The sequence below is a fragment of the Oreochromis aureus genome, linkage group 15 (assembly GCF_013358895.1).
Source record: "Oreochromis aureus strain Israel breed Guangdong linkage group 15, ZZ_aureus, whole genome shotgun sequence".
Taxonomy (NCBI): Eukaryota; Metazoa; Chordata; class Actinopteri; order Cichliformes; family Cichlidae; genus Oreochromis; species Oreochromis aureus.
The window spans coordinates 14,519,319-14,542,332 of record NC_052956.1 but is presented as its reverse complement, the minus strand read 5'-3'; the positions used below and the strand labels follow the sequence as shown (position 1 = coordinate 14,542,332).

Below are 23,014 nucleotides of genomic sequence, written 5' to 3'. Positions count from 1 at the left end.
AATCTAACACCGATTGCCAGATCCAGCCCACAAGACAACCTAGTTTCTATCACATAGCATACAATCCTCAGAGCACAAAGGCAGAAGGGGCCCAAAGCCAGCGCTGAATCAGAGATGAAGCATGAATGAGAGTGTCTTCTGGACAGTGAGAAGCAGTGTGTATATTTACTCCTTACACATTCTTTTGGTAGTGGAGTAAGCGGAAAAAGACTGAAAATTCACATGAACTCCCACTCAAGCATAAAAAATGTCTTGGAAAGTCTGAGAAACTTTTGTTGCACAGGTGGCCAACTTATTGACGTCATACTCAGACACACGGCGGGTCAAAGTAAATATTTAGTTAACTAAGAGCCGTTTTTGATTAATGGAGCAAATTCACGTATTTCAAATAATTTTTTTCCCCTCATATTTAATTTGAAATATGGCATTCTGTTGTAACACTTTCCCTCCACATAGAGACCTGGATTAGTTACAAAAGTTACATTTTAGTTGTAAACCAGAAAAAGAAAACCCAGGTAATTAAATAACAGAAACTGTCATCATCACTCTGAGCAATAAAAATGCAAACACATTGTCTCTGTACATTTTCACATTCTGACTTAAAAGCACATGAACATGTTGGAGGAACGACTTCCCAGCTCAGCAAATCAGATTACCTGAGCAGCTTTTCTGTCCTTGTCCCACCAACAGCACAATCACTGAGCAGTAGACAGTAAACAGCAGCTTTCGGACCAACATGTTTGTATAACAGCACAGATGTACGCCTTATTTCTTCACATATATTCTTCATCACACACTCTACAAAAACATCCTCAGTATTAACATACCACACACAGCTTTTATATTCTTTATTAATAAAAGTTCTACCAACATAGTAAAATAAGTTATACATCTGGCCGTCAAATTACACATTTGCTTTGAAGTTCGTACGTAAAGCAAAAGCTTTGGGAAAAATCATGGTATTCCTGAAATGCTAGAAGCTAAACCTCCCTCCTGTTTCTCCATTTTAAAAAACAATTTCCACAGGAAATGACATTAAAAAAAAATCTGCCCCTTTAAAAATCATAGCTATATAATTTTCTTAAAGATCAACACAAATGAAAATCTGGCATAAAATGAAGTGTTATTGCACAGGCTGTTTAGAAAAGTGGCAACCCTTTCAGCTCACATTTCAGACATAACTGATCATTCTTTAATCTGCGGGCCTCGCTGTAAGAACATTTGCATCTGGACTATGAAAATAATCATGATCTTTGTTTGTACTGGATCTGGGTTGTTATTGTGACGGGTTTAGTTAACGGGGGTGTTTGAGTCCTCTGCCATAGCTGGTGGCATATTTAAGGCTTGACCATTTCTGGCCTGGCTGAGTCCTGAGGGGCCTCCTGCTTCATGTGCAGGTCTTGTCTGGGGACGCTGTGAGCGCCTACAGAGTTCTGGAGGGCATCGGGTGCAGGCTGGCCATAAGCATCACCAGGATGTGCTGGATGAGGCGGGGCACCTAGAGGCAGGTCCACAGGTTGGCCAGGGTGGTCACGTGGTGATGGGAAGCGCATGTCAGGAGGGAAGGGTGGACGAGGTCCCATGGGCCCACGGACACCTAAACAGGAAAATCGCAGGGAAATGATGGTCACAGAGACAAAAAGACCAAAGACCAGATCTGTACTTCTTTCAGGAAATAAGGAAGCCTTTGCCTTCTTCTGCCTCAGGGTCTTCCTACGCATAGACTTTAGTAGCCCCAAGTAGATGAACAGGGACCAGAATATATTCTGCAACTCATTTTTTTTCTTTTCATTTTTAAAATCAGCACCACATTAGCATCTGCATTTCATTTACTTGTGGACAGTCCCCTCCCTCCTATTCTGAAAGTTCAGCTACTGCTGACCAGCTCGCCCTGGCCCTTCCTGTTTCATGTTAGTCAGCCAGGATGAAAACTACTGCAGCAGATTATGTTATTTGCCATTTTTAGAAGAGAAGCTTAAAGTTGGCATTATTTAATAAGAGATAAGCATTGTATATGTTCATCTCATAAGTCCAAGGAACCCCTCAGCTGCTACAAACAGAATCTAAATCTGCCAAAAGCTGAGCTATTAGAAAGCCAGAATGCCACCTTAAACTAGTTAAAACCGAAGAGTTGATAAGGCGAACTATATGAATGGCTTCCCTGATCAGTTTATTACATATTTTTTAAGTCCAAGTAAGATTGGCTTGGTATGATTAGAAACTTATGGTGGCTAATGTCAGCAAACGTCATGTATAAATATTTTTTTTTTTAAATTTTTTTTTTAATCTCGTAACTCGGTTCATCTTGTGGTACACTGCACTACTTTCTGCTCATTTACCATCACGCTATTATCCTCTTTGTTTATGAATACCTGCTCTTCATCAAATTTTAAGCATTGCAAGTGGCTACAAATGGAGTCTATTTCCGGGCTTTACCATAACACTGTCTCTACTTCAAGCTATCTGGCCTCACTCAACTCCACTGTGAATCATATCTAATAGCTTGCTGCTCTTCTTCTGCATGCTGAATTGGAATCTGAATCCGAAGGATACTGAAGATGATGACGCCAGACTGTCTGTTGGCAGTTCAACTGATCCAAGTATGTCCCAGAGTTTGTGTTTTACTATAAATGATAGTAATAGTCTTTTCCAACTCTGTTTTACTAGTATTAAGCAAAGTCGTATAGAGGAGTTTGTCCTGTAAAGAGACTCATCCACCTCTCAAATGGCTGAAGTCATGACAGAGAGCATCTTTAGCGTGGTTTTCAACAGCTGGGGACATCATCTCAAAGATATGTCCACTGCAATCATGAATTCATGAACTGAAACATCCTGAAATGTGCTATTTTGGACTAGAAAATAAATCTTTTTGATTTAATCTTTATTTGACCTTATGGACAAAAGCCATTTTTAGTTTCCTATTTGCATGTTATTTTTGGTTTAAATACTACTAGCAATTTAATTTGTATTACTTGATATTTTTATTTATTTCATTTTTATTCTGATGCTCCTGTTGAGTAATGTTGAAAATATATTTGATTATTTTCAAATTCATGTTTCCTGGGTCATTTTAATTTGTTGAGGGACAAGACAACATGGTGAGCCTAGAGCCTGAGGTTTGAACACAGGAAGTGGAGATAAGAGTTATGGAAATAATTGTTGACTAATCAAAGAAAAATTGGCAGCTTAGTCAACTACATAAATAAACGTTAGTTACAGCCCTACTCAGTACAACCATAACATTTGAATGAACTTTTCCCATTTTGGCTAAAACTAAAATGAGAAAGTCTGGCATACAAAGAGGTCCACATCAGGTTTATATGGACCTAAAAATATAGTGTTACAAATAAAACAAAAAGTTGAACGTACCCTGTGGAGGAGGCATCGGTCCAAAGTGATGAGGTGGAGGGGGACGGAATTGCGGTGGGAGTGGACCCCGGGGATCAATGCCTGGGCCAGGGCCTTGCCTGGGGGGAATTGCAAGTCCATTGGGGGGTCCAAACTCTCCTCTCATTGGTCCAGGCAGGGGCATACCTGGGTGTCCATTAGCTGGTAGGGGAGGACCTTGAAGAGGAGGAGGGCCAGGTGGGAGGTGATATGGGCCAGGTCGCGGTGGTCTGTAAGCCATGGGTGGTGGCAGACGGCCAGGAGGGAGCATTGGGTCGTAGGGTGCAGGACCAGGTGGAGGTCCGTGGACCATGGGTCCAGGTGAGTCCCTGATTGGTGATGCTATGAAGGATCCTGGACCCTAGAAAACAAACAAAACAAACAAACATGAAAATTTGAAGTGACAACTTTCATGAGAGTACAGATGGGCCAGCACTTTGTCATGCAGTGAAATGATCCAGAAACCACACAGTGCATTTAGCCAGGGTTTAATCACATGACCACTAACCACACACCATGGTTATTTGGATTAAAAACAAGCCACTTTCATAGCATCTTGGTATATGACACACATACTCTGCAATTTTTCATAACCCCAGTATTTCCAAGACACATTTTTGAGTTGCTGTTTCTTTCAGTGCAGTGAGATGAAAAACACACTAAGCCTAAAAAAAATAATGTTTAGTCAGCCCCAGAGAAGAAGAAGAAAAAAAGCCTTTGATCCCCTTCCAAATCCAAATCCAGCTTTAGGGAAGAGGATGTGGAGTGCTTCCATACACCTTCACACCAACACCTGGACTGACAGCATCTGTACTCACTGCCTCTGGATTCTCTGTGGAGACCTCAGCCTTAGTCTCTGTTTTTATCTGTGGATCTACTGCTTGTGTCTGTTTCAGAGTAGGACAAACACAGTGGAAATGCAGCAGGAGCTCTAAGTCCACACATGAAAGGAGAGATGGGATCACATAAAAATGGGTTTGATATGATTAAACAGAAACTTACAGATGCATCCAGGTTTGCTGGAGATGAGCTACGTGGGCCCATCATGTCTGAAAGAGGGGAAACAGCACTGCATTAATAACAGGTTCAAAATAAACGCAAACCCTTTGAAACGCACAAACTACAGAGGACATACCCATCCCAGAGATGTGTTTTTCAGGGTAACGACCATGGGGATCTGATGGAGGTCGAGGACCTGAGGGTAGAAAAAGACAAAACTATGAATAACCAAAACTCCATGGAGCACCTTTGCAGGGAAAACACAGCTGTAACACACACAGAAAGAGGAAACAAAGAGACTGTACACCCTAGGGAAAAAATAAATAAATCAGAGGTACAAAAAAGGAAAAAAGAAAAATGCTTGCATTTAAATCAAATCATCTTTGATGTCTAATAATAACTTATTCACACATACACATACAAATTCAGCAAATCTTCTTCCACAATCTAATCTTCTTGTTCTTAATGAAACAAAAGCAAAAGCACATTTCAACAGAAACAAGCAAATGATCCAACTGAAAGGGGAGGGGGAAAATAAGAGCTGGTACCAGAAAGAATCGGGATGCAATACACACTAGGAAAAAATATAAAAGGAAAACTTGAGGTGAGAGAGAGCTGAAAAGAAAATAAAGTCAGGAGGGAAAGAGGAGAGAGATGAGGTTGTAACGAAGAGTGATGTTCCACTTGGGTAAAAAGGAAGTGGGGGAAGCAATCCACTTGGACTCACCAAACGGGTCAATTCTCCGAGCAACTGGGGCAGAAGGAGGACGCCTGGGACCCTCAATCATTATAGGTGGGGATGGTGCACCCCCACTCACGGGAGAGGGTCCGTATGAGTCACCTGTTACAATTGAACCGTCAATTTACCAAAAGAAAAGAACTGCAGCTGACAAAACAACAGGTCATGCAATAAAGAGGTCCTGCAAGAAAAATCAAGCACATGAACAGGACAAATACACAATCACGACACATATGAGGCAAAACTGGAGTCCCCCACCAAACAGAAAACAGTATCATCTTCAGTGGTTCTTCAGGATGACAGCTGAGCTGATGGAAATAAAATAGAGGGTGAGATGTGCCTGCTTACCTTGGCGAGGGCCTGCAGGCTGACCAGAGTTTGGTCTGAAGAGAGGAGCGCGGCGCTCATTGAGCTGAGAGGTGAGTACAGCCAATCTGTGAATAGGAAGAAAAACAGCTCAGATGCAGTTAAACTGGGCTGTGACTAACGGTAATTTTAATTATCTGATGAAAATGTAACAGAGCAAGTGGTGACGTCATTAAATAATTTCACAGTTTGTCCAAAAGAAACAAAACAATCAATAGCCTCCAAGCTATTCAGCCTGAAGTCACATTAAGCAGTAATAGGAACAGCTATGATGTGCGGTAACCACTGTTTAGTGGTTTTTTCAGGCTTTCGCAACTTCCTGTATAGAAACAGCCTCATTATGAGTAACAAACAACATTTCTGATATTCCACAACAACAAGGAAGCTTTAACAACTGCCAAAACTCACTTTTCACGAAGCTTCGATGATTCGAGCTTCTCTTGGTTTAGAGCTCGCTCTGCATTACGAGCATTCACCTGCAGGCAGCGCAAAGAAGCAGAGTAACGCTTTAGCTCAATATTAATCTTACACAGACTGAATAAATTATTTATAGAAACTGTAAATAAACGGTGTAGAAACCTACCCAGTTTGAGTGAGTTTTGTTCTCCTGCTCTTTGATCTAAAGAAAGAAAATCACATTCAGCCGAGATTCAGATTGGAGTAATGTTTTTATTTTGTTGGCTAATTTGTAAACGTTAAGGTAAAAAAAACAAACACACAGTCTACCTGCTCTTTGTAGACTTCCTCAGTCTTCTTCATCTGGTCCTCCATCTCATTAATGCGGTGCCTTAAGATTTTAACCTGCTCCTCAGCTTCAACAGCTTTCCCTCCAACCTCCGACAGCAGATTCTCTTTGCTGCGCCGCTCCAGCTCCTCCTTCGTTAATTTCCTGTGTGCGCACAGAAACATAGTGACTCCCAGTCCTCCCACAAATCATGACTGATGAGAGGTTTCACTTACTCATCATCATCATTCATGGTGTAAAGACAGCAAGTAAAATTTACAACTACAAAAATACAGACGACTTTCAGACATTCAGGACAGGAAGTAACAATTTCTAATCTGCTGAAGACTTCACTTACTGCTGCAGAGCATTTTCCTTCTGCTGATACATTTCGACCATGATTTCGTTTTTCTGCTGGAGGATCTTGAACTGGTTTTCAATGTGGCTCTTCTCACTTTTCAGAGTTGAGATTGCATGTTCAAGCTCCTGGTGTTGCTCTGTTTTAAAATAAAACAAAAAGGAGTTAAGTGGGATGCAGATACCCATTTTCAACTGAATTACACAACTTCTTAATTAATCTAATTCAAAATGTACCTTCCATTGCCTTCCTGGACTTTTCTTCATTCAGTAGTTTTGTCATGAAGCGATCCCGCTCTTCTTCAACTACAGCAAGAGTGGTCTGAACCTGTAGAGAAAAATACAAGAAAATGCACTAACATTTTGAAACCGAACAATCCTCTATAAACTAAATATAAGCTTTACAACATCTGTTGATATCTCACCCTAGAAACATCCATCATCTGTTTGATTCTGTTCTTTATGGTCGTCTTCTTGTCTGTAAGAGACACTGAAAGAACAACAAAACACTATATTATTAAACAGTGGTTAATGAAACAACTTGTCGTATTTCATCCACACATTTACGATATCCCTTAATATTTTGATAAACTACAAACTTACCAGGTGCTACTTCACCATTGGCCAAAACTTTGGTGTCACTTTTTTGTAAATCACAAGCTTCCAGGTCAGACAGAAGTTCAGACAGCACCTGAAGTAGACATATTGTGCAAGAGTGAGACGATTTAATACAGATTTAATAAATAAATAAAGAATAACAAATAAATAAAGAATAACAAAAATCAGGAAGAGCTATGACAGTAGTTAGTGAAAAAAATGACCTCCACATTGTGATCTTTGAGCACCACAGAGTCCTCCAGTTCTTTCTGGGACTTCTGATAGACTTTAATCTTCTCATTAAGCTCTGTGTGTTTTTCCTCCCAGCTTTTAATGGTGGCCTTCAGCTGTTAGAAAAGACAGGGCATAAATTAAATCTGATGAAATATTCAGATTTATGACAAGAGAAAAGGAGAAATAAAAGAAGAGAAATATCCATATCTGTCTTACTGTTTTGTTCTCGCCCTTTAAGGCAGCAAACTCTTTCTCAAGACATTTTTGTTGAACATTTCGGGCATCTTCGCGAATCTTGGCTTCATCCAGGAGAACAGTAGTCTATGGATGAAAGAAAACAGTTTATAAGATAAATTAAAGCTAAAAGGTCAAAGTAACACTACAGAGTTTGCAAAAAAAAAAAAAAAAAAAAAAAATCCCAAAAGGATTTGTACCTTAGAGAGCGCTTCCTGCATTTTTTTCCTGTTAGCTTGTAGCTTCTCGTTTAACTTCTCTAATTTCTCAATCTGTTAAAATAAAAATAATAATAATGATAATAATTGCAGCATGAATCAGCGAAAAGAACGCAAATAATAACGAGCAGAAAGCAAAATTAAACACTTACTCTTGTTTCATTTTGGAGAGTGTTTGCCCGCTCTTCCTCCAGTAGCTGTGCGTATTTGTCCTTTTCCTCTGCCATCTGTTTATTCAATGTTTCAGCCTGTAAGACTTTACTCTGCAAACAGTAACGAAAAAAAATTAACGACAACCCTTCAACAAATAACTGAGTGTCAACAAAGATTCAACCCAGTTATGTAAGACTAAATACATATGAGAAAGACTCTTACTGCTTACCTCTAGCTCTTGCATCTTTTTCACTGCACAACTAACAGTTTCCTTTGACTGTTTTTGATTTTCTTTCAGTTGTTCAGTCTTTTACAAAAAGAAGAAAACATGAATCAGATGTGTTTTGTTTGTTTTTGTCCAGGAGAAACTCAGCAACATTTCTCTTTATGGGGCTCACCTGTTTCTGGAGTTCAGCCATTTTGGCAAGAGCTTCATCCTTTTCCTTTTTGTGGACCTGCATTTGCTCTCTAAGTGTTTTTTCATCCACTTTTCCAATAACACAAAGCACACAATCAATGAGCCCGTACACATATGCATTTTGTCATGTTGTGCAAAAATTATAACTGAAAACTTACCGAGGTACTCTTTCTTCTTTATCTTTAAAAAATGAAAATTAAAAAAATCAATTTTGAATCTTACAGTGTATAATATCATCCAACAATGACCTAAACAGAAAAGATTTTATACTGTATATAACTCAATCCAATGGGAGTATAACCCAGGGGATACAAAGCCTTATTAAATCAAAGCTCATACAAATAATATTGGCATTTTACTGGCGCCAAATAAACAGAGCAGCAATATCACAACACTTACTGCCAGCACAGTCCTCCAGAAGAAGAGGGTGAAGGTCACTACTCCAACCAAAGCAGTGATGACAACAGTTTGCCAAGGACAGCCAAACAAAGTTTCTCCTGGCTTCCACTCTTCAGGCAGCAATGAAATCATCTGAAGAGACAAAAAAACCCACAACCACAGCTTTAACTCCGGAGAATGAAATTAAACTGGAAACAGATGGTTAAAATAGCACTATGCAATTAAATTATATCGATTTCTAGTTACAAACACAGCTTTCAACAGTGGTGAAAAGAAGATTGAAAATTATTTTCATAGTGATGCTCTTATTTTGTCTTGTGTTATAACTTGATTGCACTTTTCCGTATCTCTAAAAATTCAAACAGCCTGCGGTAGATTTACTTCAGCTCTAGCCAAGATGATAGAAAGAGATGTTTGTCAACAAGGAAGGAAGAGCTGAACAGTTAATCACAGAAAAAACAATAGTGTCATGCTCTCCTATACAATCATTTTCTCATTTCGCCTATCGCAACATCACTTTTTCCTCTCAGTAAAAGCCTAAGTTCAGGCTATGGCATGAATACTTTGGTTTACAAAAATGTTTTTTTATTTAGCTCAAATACACTTAATTAAAAAGAGACAACAGAGTTACCATGTTTCAAAATGTATCAAAAATAATTATGACTATAATTCTGGCTGTAAAATAAATAAACAAAAAAGCCCAATGGAAAAAGAAACAATACAATATACAATAAAAACACTGCAGAAGCTCTGATTAAACATCACATTAAATCTACCGTTAGACTAAGACACTGTGCATACATTTACCAAACTATGATACTTCACTAAAGAGTCATCTGTAACTCAAATAAGCACTCATTACAACCAAGATTAGCAAGAGTAACAAGAAGAGCATCTCTGTCCCACAACGAATCTTAAGGCTGAAAGGCTACTGCAGCAGCAGAGGTGCCACTCTTGTAAGCTAGAACAGGAAACTAAGGATATGACTGACATGGGCTGACCAGGATTGGACAACAGAACACTGGAAAACATTGCCAAGCCCCCAAGTATTTATCTAATAAAGTGTCCGGTGAGTGTATGTGATAAAGGACACAGGATCGATATAAAAAACACAAAAAGATTCGTCTACACTCTCAGTTTAGTCACCAAAATAGTTCTGTTGGTTATTTATTAACATAAAAAAATAACATGTTTTCTACAATGTTCTATACATACATTTTGAAGTGATATATGAAGCATTTAATACATTACTTGATTAGGGAGCAATTCATACTATAAGCTTTTCTCTTTCACAAGCTAGGTGGGTTTCACTTTATAGTTAAACTAGCTTCATTTATGCCCAGTCATACCAAACCGAGCGTATTAGTCCAATCACAAAGAAACCTTTGAACTCCCCATGAGGCAACAGTAGCAAACACATACACGCTCTCACTCCATGGCTCTAATAAAATACAGGGATTACAGCTGCCTTAATACTAATGGCAAATATTAAAAGCCTCTCTTCAATATACTACTTTTCAATTCTAAATGTTCAATACAAATTTAACAAAGGCTGGGCTGTAAGAACAGTTAGATAGCAATGAAAAGGGCACAGGACAGTGAAAGGTCTTCAATCAAATATACAAGACCCGGTCGACTGCTGCTAATGCTAAAGGCAAGTTTGGTGAGTAGATTTAGGACCAGGAACCGTCCAAGTCATTATCCATCAGCCACCTGCTAATTAACACGTCATGGTTAAGGCCATGACAGCGTAAATAATAATATTCATATGTGTGTCCGTCTGGCTTTTTTTTTTTTTTTTTTTAAATACTGTAATGAATACTTACATGTTGCAGTCCCTTCACAAAAACCACATATGTGTGCTCCGGTTCCATGACAGGCAGGGATAATGTCTCCCTCTCCATTCTCGTGTTTAAAAACAAGAACGGAACTAGCCAGATGCTAGTTTGACAGGTATCAGCTAGCTGCCTAGCACGTTAGCTATCCACAAAGTAACTGTATCGTTAGGCAAAAACTCGGTATCCAGGAGCGTTAATGTCTCCCGCGTACGAAAGACAAATAAGCGGTCGTTAGACAAATGGACAACGTAAAATAGTAGAGATAGGAGTTGGTAACAACGACTTGCTAACGGTAATTACAGATCACCCGTCAAATCCCATTCACAGCTGTTATCGTGAAGCAACGGTCGTTAGCAGAGTTGGTGGTTCTGATTATGGATAACGACTGTAGCGACCAAAAAAGGCTACACTAACTCAACAACACATTATCTGCCTGTACATGCCACAATAAGGCCGTTAGCCCCAGCAGCCAGCTCAGCACCGGCTGTGTTGAACTTCAGCCTATACCGCGACAGTCAACAAGGCAGGGGGAGGGCCGGAGGGGGCGTTCAGGGAAAACTGGAAATTTGAGTTCTCACATAATGCACCACACTTCCAGAGCAAGACCGACGTCTGTTACATGTAGGGCGACCAGAGGTGTACCCACACGATTTTAATCCTCTGTCCCACATTTTGGCTGGCTCAACAAAAGTCTCTAAAGTCATGCAAGTCTCCCGAGTCTCCAGCTCCCCAAAAACTATATATGGGGAAAAGAGTTTATTCATGCAGAAAAATGTGGGGTAGTGGAATGCAACATTGCAATTTTTGGTATCTATTCAAAATTATATACAGTATAAAGTGTACTATTATATAAAGTATATACAGACCCAGCTTTGCCTGTGTCAACACTTTTAAGAGCCGCATGTAATGATTTATGAGGTGAATGCATCATCAATATCTGATGCTTAATCTGAATCCGTTTTTATGACAACTAAATTATGTGATTTTTGCATTAATTGGTTAACAAATCACAAGTGCACCTTTGACTATTTTTTCCCACGTTTTTTCTTTTTTTTGAAGCGCTGGAATTTAAATGTGCCCTCCGGGCAACCACTTTATGTCAACCCCTGTTATTTTAAATGTGCTTAATAAATAAAAATGACTTGATAGTGAACCAAAAAGGGTTCTTATACTATACTTAAATTACTTAAATATTTTCATGTTCAGGATATATATTTTTTCAGTTCCAGTAAAATTTAACACTGAAGTAAGTGTTAAATTGAGTGACATGAGAACAAATTATGGCAGAACAGGAAGAAGGAAGTTGAGCGAAGTGTGGACAGGGCTGTGGGGATGTTTGAACAGACATGCTTACTGTTTGATGTAACTGAAGCGACATACCGATCTCAGACGAGATAAACTAAAGGATCAATCCTATCACACAAGTATTGATCAGATAATAGTACCAACGCTGGTATCTATATAATCAATATTTAGATCGATCCATCCCCTCCTATTTTCAGAGCAGCAAGACAAGTGTCTGTGACATTGTCTGCCCCAAATATTGCGACAATGCCCTACATTTTGACTGGCTCTACAAAAGTCCTCGCCAGTGATTCTCATATAGGGCAATCACAGGCCAATAAAACACAGTGAGGCAAAGATTTTGCTGGTGTAGTACAATGTGGGGTAAAGTACTAAAGCCTATTAATACATCTTTTCAGTTATACAAATGATGCATACTAACTTTACTGTGTTTTACTTGAAAGTAATTTGTCCACAAAACAGTGGATCATCTACCTCCATTTCACCCTATTCCTTGCATTCTCCTCTGTCACACCAACCCTCTGATATCCTGCTGAGCATCTTGGTCACTTCCAATAAAATCTGAGCATCTTTAACTCTGTCATCTCCAGCTGAGGCTCCTGTCTTTTTATTAGTGATGAGCATAAATGGAAACTAAAGTTTATAATTGGTCCTATGGAACAGTTTTCTGTACAGCTGTCATTCCAGCCTTTCTGTCTGCTAATCATCTTTGGGTTTTAGCAGGGATGCATCCAAGTTCTTTTTGAGTTGTTTTGTTCTGACACAAATCCATTTTTGTAAATTAGAGTCATTTAAAATGTGGGACACTGTCTCGATATAAAAATGCTGTACAGTCTCACACTCCTGATGACACTAGACTCACAAGAAACATTTGGGTTTAAAAATTGATGGGCTGAACTATGAATGCTTCCCTGCTGAAAGTACTTTCATGCTTTCAGCTGTTCGCTTATTTCCCAAGAGGTTGCCACACAGGAGGGAACCACATGTTGATTTGTTACAGATACTACACCGGATGCCCTTCCCACTAGCTTGTGACCCCTGAGGCTGGCTTTGTGTCTCCTCCCAGTCTTGAACCAGTGATCTTATGAACCATTTGCTCTATGAATGCCTCCCTACTAAAACCCCAAAATTATTACCACAGAGATAAGAGGTGGAAATTTTAACAGTTACAGTGATGCAAACAGGAAATGCAAGACTGCACAAAGACTGCCACATAGGACCATAAACAAACTTCAATTTCTCTTTATGTCTATTCTATAGACATCGAGTTTAACTAAATTACAGTAAATCAAAGTTTATTTGTGATTGACCTGATCAATGCCAAACCTGTAACCTGCACAGTATGTGTGTATTCATGTTTTAAGTTAGATCAAAATCCCTCTCAGCATTAGCAACGCGTCCCACAGAGTCTTCGCAAACAAACCCCTTTCATCACATTTAGTTTGCTGGGATCTGGTTACCCTAGCAACATGAAATATGGTGCGGAACGATATCACAGAGGCCAGTACTTTTCTGGACTGTGTACTGTTCATTTACGAGTAATATTTCTAAGCCACTCTAAGTTCAAATGACATAGAAAATTTTGGTAGGGATGGGTAGCTCGAAACAGACGTTTCGACACTGTGTCAAGCCTCCGAAGCAGAGATGTTTTGAAAATCTGCTCTGAAGCATGGTTCAAATGTTTTGGGTTTTGCTGGAGGTGCCAAGCTGTCATGGCTGTTGTTCTTCCACACGATAACGAGGCCTCTGTTTGTTAAATGAGTAAATTGTTAAATTGTTTCTTCATACTTCAATCATTCAATCCAATAAATCACACCAAAAAGAGTCAATAGCATACTCAACTCTGCTGCTCACCCCAAAATGTGATTTTCCTTATAAATTTGCAGCATTTAAGGGTAAATAAACAAGCACTCCAACAGTTCCAAGAACATTGTTACAACAAAGAAATTATTAACCAAACACAAATTTCATTACTTTTTGTGCCAAGTTTACTCTGTCCCAAAATGTTTACTCTAGACAAAGAAGGAACAATATATGTGATAGCATAACTGGCCTTGATTTGCAATATGAAAATAAGAAGCTCTGCAAAGTCAAACAGGTAAAGAAGTCCTACAATATCATTCAATAACAGTCAATTTTGAATTTCCTAGTATTTTTAGTGCGTCCCTATGAACTGTGAGCGATATTAGGGTGTCCTGGGATAGGGTTAAAAAGTATATAATACGTTTTTTCTTTCCTACTTCCTTTAAAGAAGCCCTCAAGGGAACATTTGTTTATTCATTTTTCTGTGCGGCACTCAAACCAGCAACAGATATTTAGCACACGCAGACAGAGGAGATGATAGAGAACTAATTTCCTAGTTTAACTTGTTCCTTAAAAATCTGCATGTTTGTGCTTCTTCCCTGCACATGACAGAGAAAGATCAGAAAAATCTGACATTATTTTGCCGTCTTTATTGTCAGATCATCGAGACTGATTGCAGATTTAGATTCATTTGGATGTTGCTGAAATATTTCACAAATTAGATTAGTGAATTAGATCAGTGGTGAATCTAATGTATACAGGATGTGGTGTATACAATGGAGGTACACTCACCACAGTGGTCCACTCTGCAGTTTTATTCGTGATCATTGCAAGGATGCAGCCTGTGTAAACAAGCCCTGTTGAGAATAACCCCACTTCTTCTTCTTGCACTTCGGACACTGGTTCCATGGAGTCCATAGACCCTTATCAAACAAAATTTACCAGTTAGTAAGTCTGCTTGTTATTGCTGGATTATGTAAAGCTCTTCTATTACAGAATATAGTTAAAATATCAACATAAAGGCAAAACCAAATACAACTAATATAGTGTAACTTTAATATGATAAAACCGGAAGAAGCGTAATGTGACAGATTTGCTGACCTCAAGATTATCCCATTTTATTGTAGCCAAAGTCCAAAATTCTCAGAATGTGTTTACATGTTCTAAATATTTCACAAAAGCAATGATATTTTATAAGGAATCAAACATTTATGCCCCTTTTTGTGACCATGGCACACTAAGTTTCAAGGCACAATTTCAATGGGGAACCTGTACTACTATTTACACCACACAGCCTCTATGTAATCTTACATATTATAACTGTTGGTGGAAACCTGCAATTTATTTCCACTATACCATTGCTCTAAAGACATTACCAACCTGAGGGTGAGTGTTCAACCTCAACACCAAGCCCCATGTCCAAGGCATTTTCCAGGGTGGCTTGAGGCACCTTTTGCATGTCATCAGATGTGCTGAAGCTCAGCGGATTGTCTTCGTTTTTATTAAAGTGTCCACCATCTTCCTCCACGCTAACGTCCGGTCTAACCAGCTGTTCCTCTTCAACCTCAGCTGGCTTTTCTTCAGGATCCGTTATTGTCAGGTTGTCATCGCTCTCGGCCTTTGGTATTGTGTCCAATTCTTCCTCAGCAATGTGTGGCACATCTTCTTTAACATTCAATTCCTGTTCATCTGAGATGGAAACATAGGGAAAAAACCCCAATAATGCTTAACTTTAAGATTAAACATTTTAAATCTAGAACTAGCCTCTAGATTGCATGACATCTGCAGAGCAAAGACAAATTCTCTGGGAAATGACACTTGAAATAAATAAATTAATACATGGTTATCATGCAAATCAGTTTTGGCTTTGTGAAAAAAGAATTATTCAAGAGAAATGCATTACTAATATGAAATACAGTTATTTTTAACATTACAAGAAAGGGTTAGAGTTATTCTGAAATTCGAATCTCTTATGGATTTTCATAACCCTTTCCTATGTCAACTCTGAAGATAAGGAAACACATTATGTCTCTTCACTATCAGCATGCAGCTGAGCTGTACTTGTGGCCCACTGAAGAGCCAAAATACCCAGCGCCATCACTGGACTGTCACGTTATCAGTCTCCTAAAAGATTGACTTAGACTAATGTGTTTTCAGACCTCCTCAAATAGAAGTACATCAACAAATAGATAGGGATAACCCCAGAAAATCCACTACAGTGACCATCTGCTTAATGCTTGAGCTATACCTAAATTGGTATATTGAGTGAAAATGAAACCATTGGTTCAGAAGACAAAACAGCAAACAAAGTGAGAGAAAAGATGGAACGTTTGGAATAGTTTCTCCTCTGTTATTGTTGTAAAATAGCCTTAAGAGGGTTTTTTCTGGATTGGAGTTTGAGTAAAATAAGCAATTTGAGGACAGTTCACTAAACTCTTGGGCCTTTTTGCAATTTTTTTACCTTTTAAAAAGTTTTTTTTAATTTTCTGTAATGAAATTATGAACATTTCCTTTTAATTTATGTCACAGTCTTATGGCACTGTTAGTCAACTTATCTAAAATTTCACCTAAAAAAAGTTGATTTGACTAGCTGACTACACTGAAAAAACCTAGGGCAAGTTTCTGATGTCAAAGAGAATGAGAAGAAAACATGTTTTCTTTCCCTTTGTGACCACAATTAATTGTTGTTAGGTTGGCAGGAAAAGCAGGAAATTCTATCTCAACGGCTCCATTACTGTTGGGTGTGAACTGAACTCCCTTTTAACGTGATGACGACACTATCTATTTATCTGGAAACAAGATGCTGGATATCTGCTTCGTCACAGTATCAAATTCTGCATTCACTTTGATTATAAACTGATGCAATGAACATATGTCTAATAGCACAACTGTCCATGTTTAAAGCAGAATAAGCAACCACAGAGACGTGTAAGCCTTTATGTACTCAAGATACTTCAAATAATACAGCTCAAACCCACCTTTCTCAGTGTCTGATGACAGTTCTAGTGCTAAAGGCGTGCTGTCACTGGCTGTTGAATATTTTTGCCGTAGGCTGAAAGCCAGCTCCTGAAAGTCTTCCAGTATTTCTGTTTCTTCGTCCAAATTACTTGTGTCCATATGATGATCATAGTCGTGTTTAGTGTCCCGGCTATCGAGCATCCTCTCAATCTCGTCCAAGATAGTGTTCTCAGAGGCTTCCAAGATGCCTTCGAGTGCATTTTCAATGTCCTCTGTAGTACCCGTCTGTGACTGACGGGTAACCTGAAACTCTGTGTCCAGATCCATGAACATGGTCTCCAGTTTGAAAAGATTTTTAAGACCCAGAAGCTTTTGGATTTGCTGCATCTTCTCCTCTGTGAAGTGATCCCTCAGCAGAGTCAGTCTCATTACACTTTCGCTGTATTCTGGCTCTGGAGGGGACACGGTAGGTGGACTTGTTTCAGGCAAGGTTTTGTCTGACTGCGAGAACAAAAGCGCGTTTTCATCTTCAAGTAATTCTTCTCTCTCTTCATCGTTCTCCTCCTCCACATCTGGAGTCTCATCTTCTTCCATCATCTCCCTTGTATGTAGTGCATCCTGAATCTCTGGCTCATCAACAGGTAATTCTGCTTGACTGTTATTACTTCCTAAATCTGTCATTGAATCATCAGGTATCTGATTAGGCAGGCTGTCATTTACTACATTATCATCATCTCTGAGGTCTGAGTCACTGGACCTCTCATTAGCGGACAAGTCGAGGTGTTTTTCACTTTCGGTCATGTTTTCTTTTTCATCCACTGCACTGTCTAATTCCTGCTCTGCAGCAGTAATACTGTCTGGTATTGCTGCCTTATCCACAGTGACAACTGGATCTTTGTGCACCTCCTGCTCGTCTTTGTCTTCAGCGATCTCTGAATCCTTGGGCACCTCTTGCTCGTCTTTGTCTTCAGCGATCTCTGAATCCTTGGGCACCTCCTGCTCGTCTTTGTCTTCAGCGATCTCTGAATCCTTGGGCACCTCTTGCTCGTCTTTGTCTTCAGCGATCTCTGAATCCTTGGGCACCTCTTGCTCGTCTTTGTCTTCAGCGATCTCTGAATCCTTGGGCACCTCCTGGTCATCTTTGTCTTCAGCAATCTCTGAATCCTTGGGCACCTCTTGCTCATCTTTGTCTTCAGCAATCTCTGAATCCTTGGGCACCTCCTGCTCGTCTTTGTCTTCAGTGGCTTCATGTGTGGGTTTTATATGTGTTACTTCAGCCTCATGGTTGTCTAAATTATTATCTTGTGGCAGTGACTCCGTGGATATTATCATCTCCTCTGTTTGATGCTCTATTTGATCGTCTGCTGACGTTTCATCCTGAGCTTCCTTATGTCCAGTGACTTCTACATCATTCTCATTCTTATCAGACAAAACTTTCTCTGAGTCACTGGTGCTTTCATTCACATCAGAATTATCAGATGTAGAATTAGAAGAATCTTGAAGAACTGGCTCCATGTTCTCTGGGTCCTTTGGGGATTTTACCAAGAGTGATTCATCATGGGTTTTTACATCCTCTTCCTCCTCGTCTTCCTCGTCCTCATCTTCCTCTTCCTGTTCATTCACTTTTTTTGCTGTCATGTCTACTCCAGTGACAGCTGAAAACACAGCGTCTCCGAGTGATGTCCACATATTCTTCTCCTCGGCTGTCTTCGGTTTATCCTCATGTGTCAATGGCAGACTTTCAGGATTTTTAGGAGAGTCAGGTGTTGGAGAGTTAGAGGATTCTCCTGAAAAAGACAGCAGTGGAGTTTCCTCTTTAGTATCACTATTATTTTGGGGCTGATCTTCCACATCGTCACTGTCGTCTTCTGGATTTGGGGTAACTTTCTTGGTGCTTTCTTCATCTGTTACGACAGCATCAAAAGTTGTCCCAAGGGTAGTTTTTAACTTAGGGATTGGCACTCGCTCATCATCATCTTCCTCTTCTTCTGAATTCACTTCTTGTGTGGTTATGTCTACTCCAGTGACAGCTGAAAACATAGCATCTCCGAGTGATGTCCACATATTCTTCTCCTCTGCTGTCTTTGGTTTATCCTCGGGTGTTGCTGGTGGAGTTTCAGGCTTTTTAAGAGAGTCAGATGCTGGAGCGTTGACGGATTCTTCTGAAAAAGACAGCAGTGGAGTTTCCTCTTTAGCATCAGTATTATTTTCGGGATGATCTTCCACATCTTCACTGTCCTCCTCTGTATACGGGGTAACTTTCTTGGTGGTGTCTTCATCTGTGATCACAGCATCGAAAGTTGTCCCAAGGGTCGTTTTTAACTTAGGGATTTCCACAGATGGTTGAGTGTTGATGGAGTCTTCTGAAAAAGAGAGCAGTGGAGTTTCTTCTTTAACATCAGTGCCACTTTCTGGATGGTTTTCCACGTCTACACTCTCCTCCTCTTCTTCATATGGGGTAATTTTCTTGGTGATTTCTTCATCGGTGACGATGGCATCAAAAGTTGAACCAATGGTCGTTTTCAACTCAGGGATTTGAACTCCTTCAGAAGACGAGACTGGTTCGCTTTCTGAAACAAAATCATCTTTGGGCACAGACTCCCCTTCAGATTTTGCAGGTGTATCTTTGGTTTCACTCTTTTCTGACAAGTTTTCAGGGACAGACTCTGGTACATGTTTTTCCTTAACCTCTTCAGCTTCTGTGGCATCACGTGCAACTTCTGCATTGGACTCCATTATGTTTTTTAAAGGTGGTTCAGCTGACTGATCAAGAACGGCTGAAGAGGCACTTTGATCATCAGGGGCTTTATGAAGCTCGTCCAAGTTAGCATGATGCTCAGTTTGTTTTTCACTCTGAGCTACTTCTTCTCCTGTTTCTATTGCCTCTGCTGCTTGGACTTGGTAAGATGTTTTGTTGTTTTCGCTATCATTCTCCTCTGCTGACAAGCCAAGAAGCAAATCTACATCATAATTATCAAACTTGTCAAATCCAGTGTCAAAACAGACAAAATCTGTTTCCTGAGAAGAGATAAAAAAAATTAAAAATTACATCTTACTATCTTTGGTAGTCACACGTGCATTATCTTCTTATATATTTCCATACCTCAGCTGGAACTTCATATTCTTTATCAGTATAAATGTGGTTAACTGCCAGAAGGTCTTTTGGGAAATAGCCAAACTGGCTTCCAACCTATTGACGAGAGAACATGTTCAGGATTTTAACTACACAAATTAAATCCAGAGCTCAATAAATATGTGCTATAGTATACTTACACTTCCGGCCCATATGTCAGGCCTTCTTCCTGACAGCTTGTAATATACATAGACAGTTTCAGATTTCTTGAAAGACAAGAACCGACAATCAGGTCCTGAGAAATCATTCACAGCTTTCCCCCGACACAGCAGCACTGAAAAAAACAAACAAAAAACAAAGGGTAAGAATGACTTATTCAAATATTTTATTTGTTTTGGGCTTAGTTCAAGTCACCTCACACCAAGAAGCTGAGTTTGAATCCACTGCAGGCTAAACCCCCAGGTTTACTTGTGTCTCAGGCTGGAATCGAACCATCAAACTTTCGCTTGACAAGCCAACATGTAAACCACTTGGTGATTCTATACTGGCCATAAGGATGAATGGTTTGTTAGGCCTCCAATAGACCATCTGGAATGGACTGCACCCCAAATATGACCCTGAATTGGATATGCAGAAGAAACTGGATGGATGGGTTCTTGGATACACCAGATGTGAAACACCGGGCCAAAGCTGATGTTTATACTAAGCATTCGACCCTTAGCTGAAACCAGTAATTTTGGTTTGTTGTCATTTACTACAGCCTGTTGTGTCAGAGAAACAAAGACATCTTAACATAAACAATAACTAATACTTACGGCTGAATGTGCATATCAGTCAACAAGAGGGATGATAGCATACAGCAGATAGATGACCGGGTCAGTAATTCTTCTACTTATCTGTCGGCAATTTTCTCATGTTATGTTGTTAGGTATTTATTCCACACATCTCACTGGACAACTACATTTTAACTACAACATACTTAACTGATGGAAATCTAAAGAACAGAAATGTATGTTGCCACTTTAACAACACATGCATTAGAAAAATACGCCCAGAACTGATGCACAAAAAGCAGAAAAGGTGAAGCTTTAACTATGATTCAAGTATTAGCTACTAACCACTGTCTTAAATGTTGTATTTCACTCAGACTTCTTCCTGAGTGGCTGAGTTTCAGCTCTGACTTGTGTTTTATGAGTTACAGTGTGTGATATTTACTGTTTTATGAGTCAAAATTAGCTCCCCCTGATGATAAGTCAACAATAAAAATATGTTCTTATCACCAATAGATGACTTTGTGGTTGTGGTTAACAATTGTTAAATGAATATTCTCTATTGTAAATAAAACTGCTGCGTGTCCTTTATTAAGTCTTGCACTGAATGTAAAGGTTAAGAGTCAGGAGGCAGGGTAAAAATGTAAACTTTGCTAGCTAGAAGCGTTACAGAAGCATACTGATTTGTGGCAAAGCAGCCCAATCCCACAAATCCAGATGAGAGTGAGGCAAATGTGGCTGAACACTATAAACACCGTGGTTTTAACTTCACCTATCACCTTTACCCCGAACATTAGCAGAGCGAGCCGGCCGGTGGCTAATTAGCTGCTAACATTAGCTTCCACTATCCGGGAGCGAGGCAGGCCGAAGCTGACAGGCACCCAGCCAACATGGGCTGCATCGAAACCAGTAATCCTACCCAGCCAAATGATTAATGTTAATGTTAGCATGTCCTGTTTTCACTGGGCATCACGCAGGTAAACAGCATCACAACAATTGCAAGAGGAGATCAAGGTCGCAAATATCGACCGGCAACAGGTCAAGAGATAAAGGCAGTTTATGGCTGTATTATCGGGATGGTGCGAAGACGCATCAGAGAAGCCCCCCTGAGATAATAGTTGGAAAGCCAGCGGACTTACTGCTGCACTCCTGATCGGCGCATCTCTTAAGGTCGGAGAACCTTCTCTCTAGGGCTGCGGCTGACATAAAGTTAAATAAAAGTAATAAAAAGCCCTGTCGGTAAACGTGTTTTGCTGCCATGCTGGCAGTTTCTGTTGACTGGATTGACTCCGCTGCTGCTGCTGGAGCATGAGCACTGGGCAGCAGGAGCCGACACGTCAGCACAGCAGATCCGGCTGGGTGTAGGCTCAGGATCGCTTTTCACAGGATGCATGGTTGGATGTGTCTGCTTCATGTGGCCGCTTCATGTGGCCGTGGTGGGGGGAAAAAAACAACAACAAAAAAAGAAAAAATGAAGCAGATGCAGTCAAAAAGGAGGCTTATCATTTAGTCTAGTGCATGTGCATATTTTCCTACGAATTTAAATAAAGGGTTTCCTTATCATGCATACTTGACTATTCAGTTTTCTGCGCAAACTCTCTGCAAACTGCTACAGTGGAAAGATAACCAAAAATGGTATATGAATAACTAATACATAAATGCTTTTGATTTATCGTTTAGCACGAAATGACCGTCATAAAGTTAACTGATGCCTATTCTGTGCCTCAGTTAACTTTGCATATGTGCGCTTAGGAGCAGTATCTGTGCTGTGATTAATGAGGATGATCCTGCATTGCAGTTGTGCTTTACACTTCATTACCGGCTGGGAAAATCATGTACACCACTGCTTTGTGTATGCTGGATATCTCTGTAGTAGTTTTTTTTGTTTTGTCTTTTTAATATACAAATATATCTGCTGTGGATTGCTCCTTCATATTGGTGTGTTGATAACTTGTCCTGATCTTACTATCTTAATAGATTCCATTGTTTGCCTGTGGCAGGGATGTTTCCAAGATCTTTTAAATAGGCTGGCACAGAGAGGGTCAAAACCAAAGACGGTGTCGCCCATTGAAAATCTATTACTTGAAAAGAAATAAATAAATAAAGTGGAGAGAACACTGGGCATGATTTTCAGGCTCATGTGAACGCTCTGCCCTCATAAAAATGGGATCTTATTATATTTTTATCATTAGCATTTATTTAACCGATGATGGAAATTAATGAGATTAACAGCAAACCCGTGCAAGGACAGGGAGAAGATGTAAACACCACACAAAAGAGCCCTGCCAGGTTTTCAGTAGCACTAACCACTGAGCCTCTGTGCTGATGAAAAGTGGCACTACACAAGATCCTGATAATTGTTTTCTACTAAGTAACTATTCTGAAAATTGGTAAAAGAAAAATTTAGACCCCATATAATAAAGTTATAATCCTACCCTTATG

The 23,014-nt window shown here is 39.7% G+C and overlaps 1 protein-coding gene across 3 annotated transcripts; it reads right to left on the bottom strand.

The window, feature by feature from the left end:
- Positions 1–833: 833 nt before the first annotated feature.
- mia3 (MIA SH3 domain ER export factor 3) lies at positions 834–21,891 on the bottom strand. Of its 3 annotated transcripts, XM_039599217.1 has the most exons (29): positions 21,712–21,891; positions 20,003–20,136; positions 19,833–19,919; positions 17,723–19,747; positions 16,750–17,632; positions 15,152–15,460; positions 14,564–14,694; positions 8,826–8,957; positions 8,585–8,606; positions 8,407–8,495; positions 8,238–8,315; positions 8,008–8,118; positions 7,838–7,909; positions 7,620–7,724; positions 7,394–7,516; positions 7,176–7,263; positions 6,998–7,062; positions 6,810–6,900; positions 6,574–6,712; positions 6,218–6,380; positions 6,075–6,110; positions 5,900–5,967; positions 5,474–5,559; positions 5,114–5,227; positions 4,523–4,582; positions 4,390–4,436; positions 4,206–4,274; positions 3,370–3,748; positions 834–1,597 (listed from the first exon to the last, which is right to left on the bottom strand). In XM_039599217.1, exons 1-29 carry the CDS (start codon positions 21,830–21,832, stop codon positions 1,338–1,340), a joined length of 6,087 nt encoding a protein of 2,028 aa, XP_039455151.1. In that variant the 5' UTR covers positions 21,833–21,891; the 3' UTR covers positions 834–1,337. The 3 variants fall into 3 exon arrangements, with proteins under 3 accessions (XP_039455151.1, XP_039455149.1, XP_039455150.1); XM_039599215.1 differs by having other exon boundaries at positions 16,750–19,747; XM_039599216.1 differs by lacking the exon at positions 4,206–4,274 and having other exon boundaries at positions 16,750–19,747.
- Positions 21,892–23,014: the final 1,123 nt, after the last annotated feature.

Bases quoted from the DNA above. Each gene is read 5' to 3' on its own strand.
- mia3 (XM_039599215.1), bottom strand. From the start codon at position 21,832: ATGGCAGCAAAACACGTTTACCGACAGGGCTTTTTATTACTTTTATTT. The intron at 6,713-6,809 runs GTACATTTTGAA...ATTTTAAAACAG, and splicing joins GTCCAGGAAGGCAATGGAAG to AGCAACACCAGGAGCTTGAA. The intron at 1,598-3,369 runs GTACGTTCAACT...TTTCCTGTTTAG, and splicing joins ACCGATGCCTCCTCCACAGG to GTGTCCGTGGGCCCATGGGA.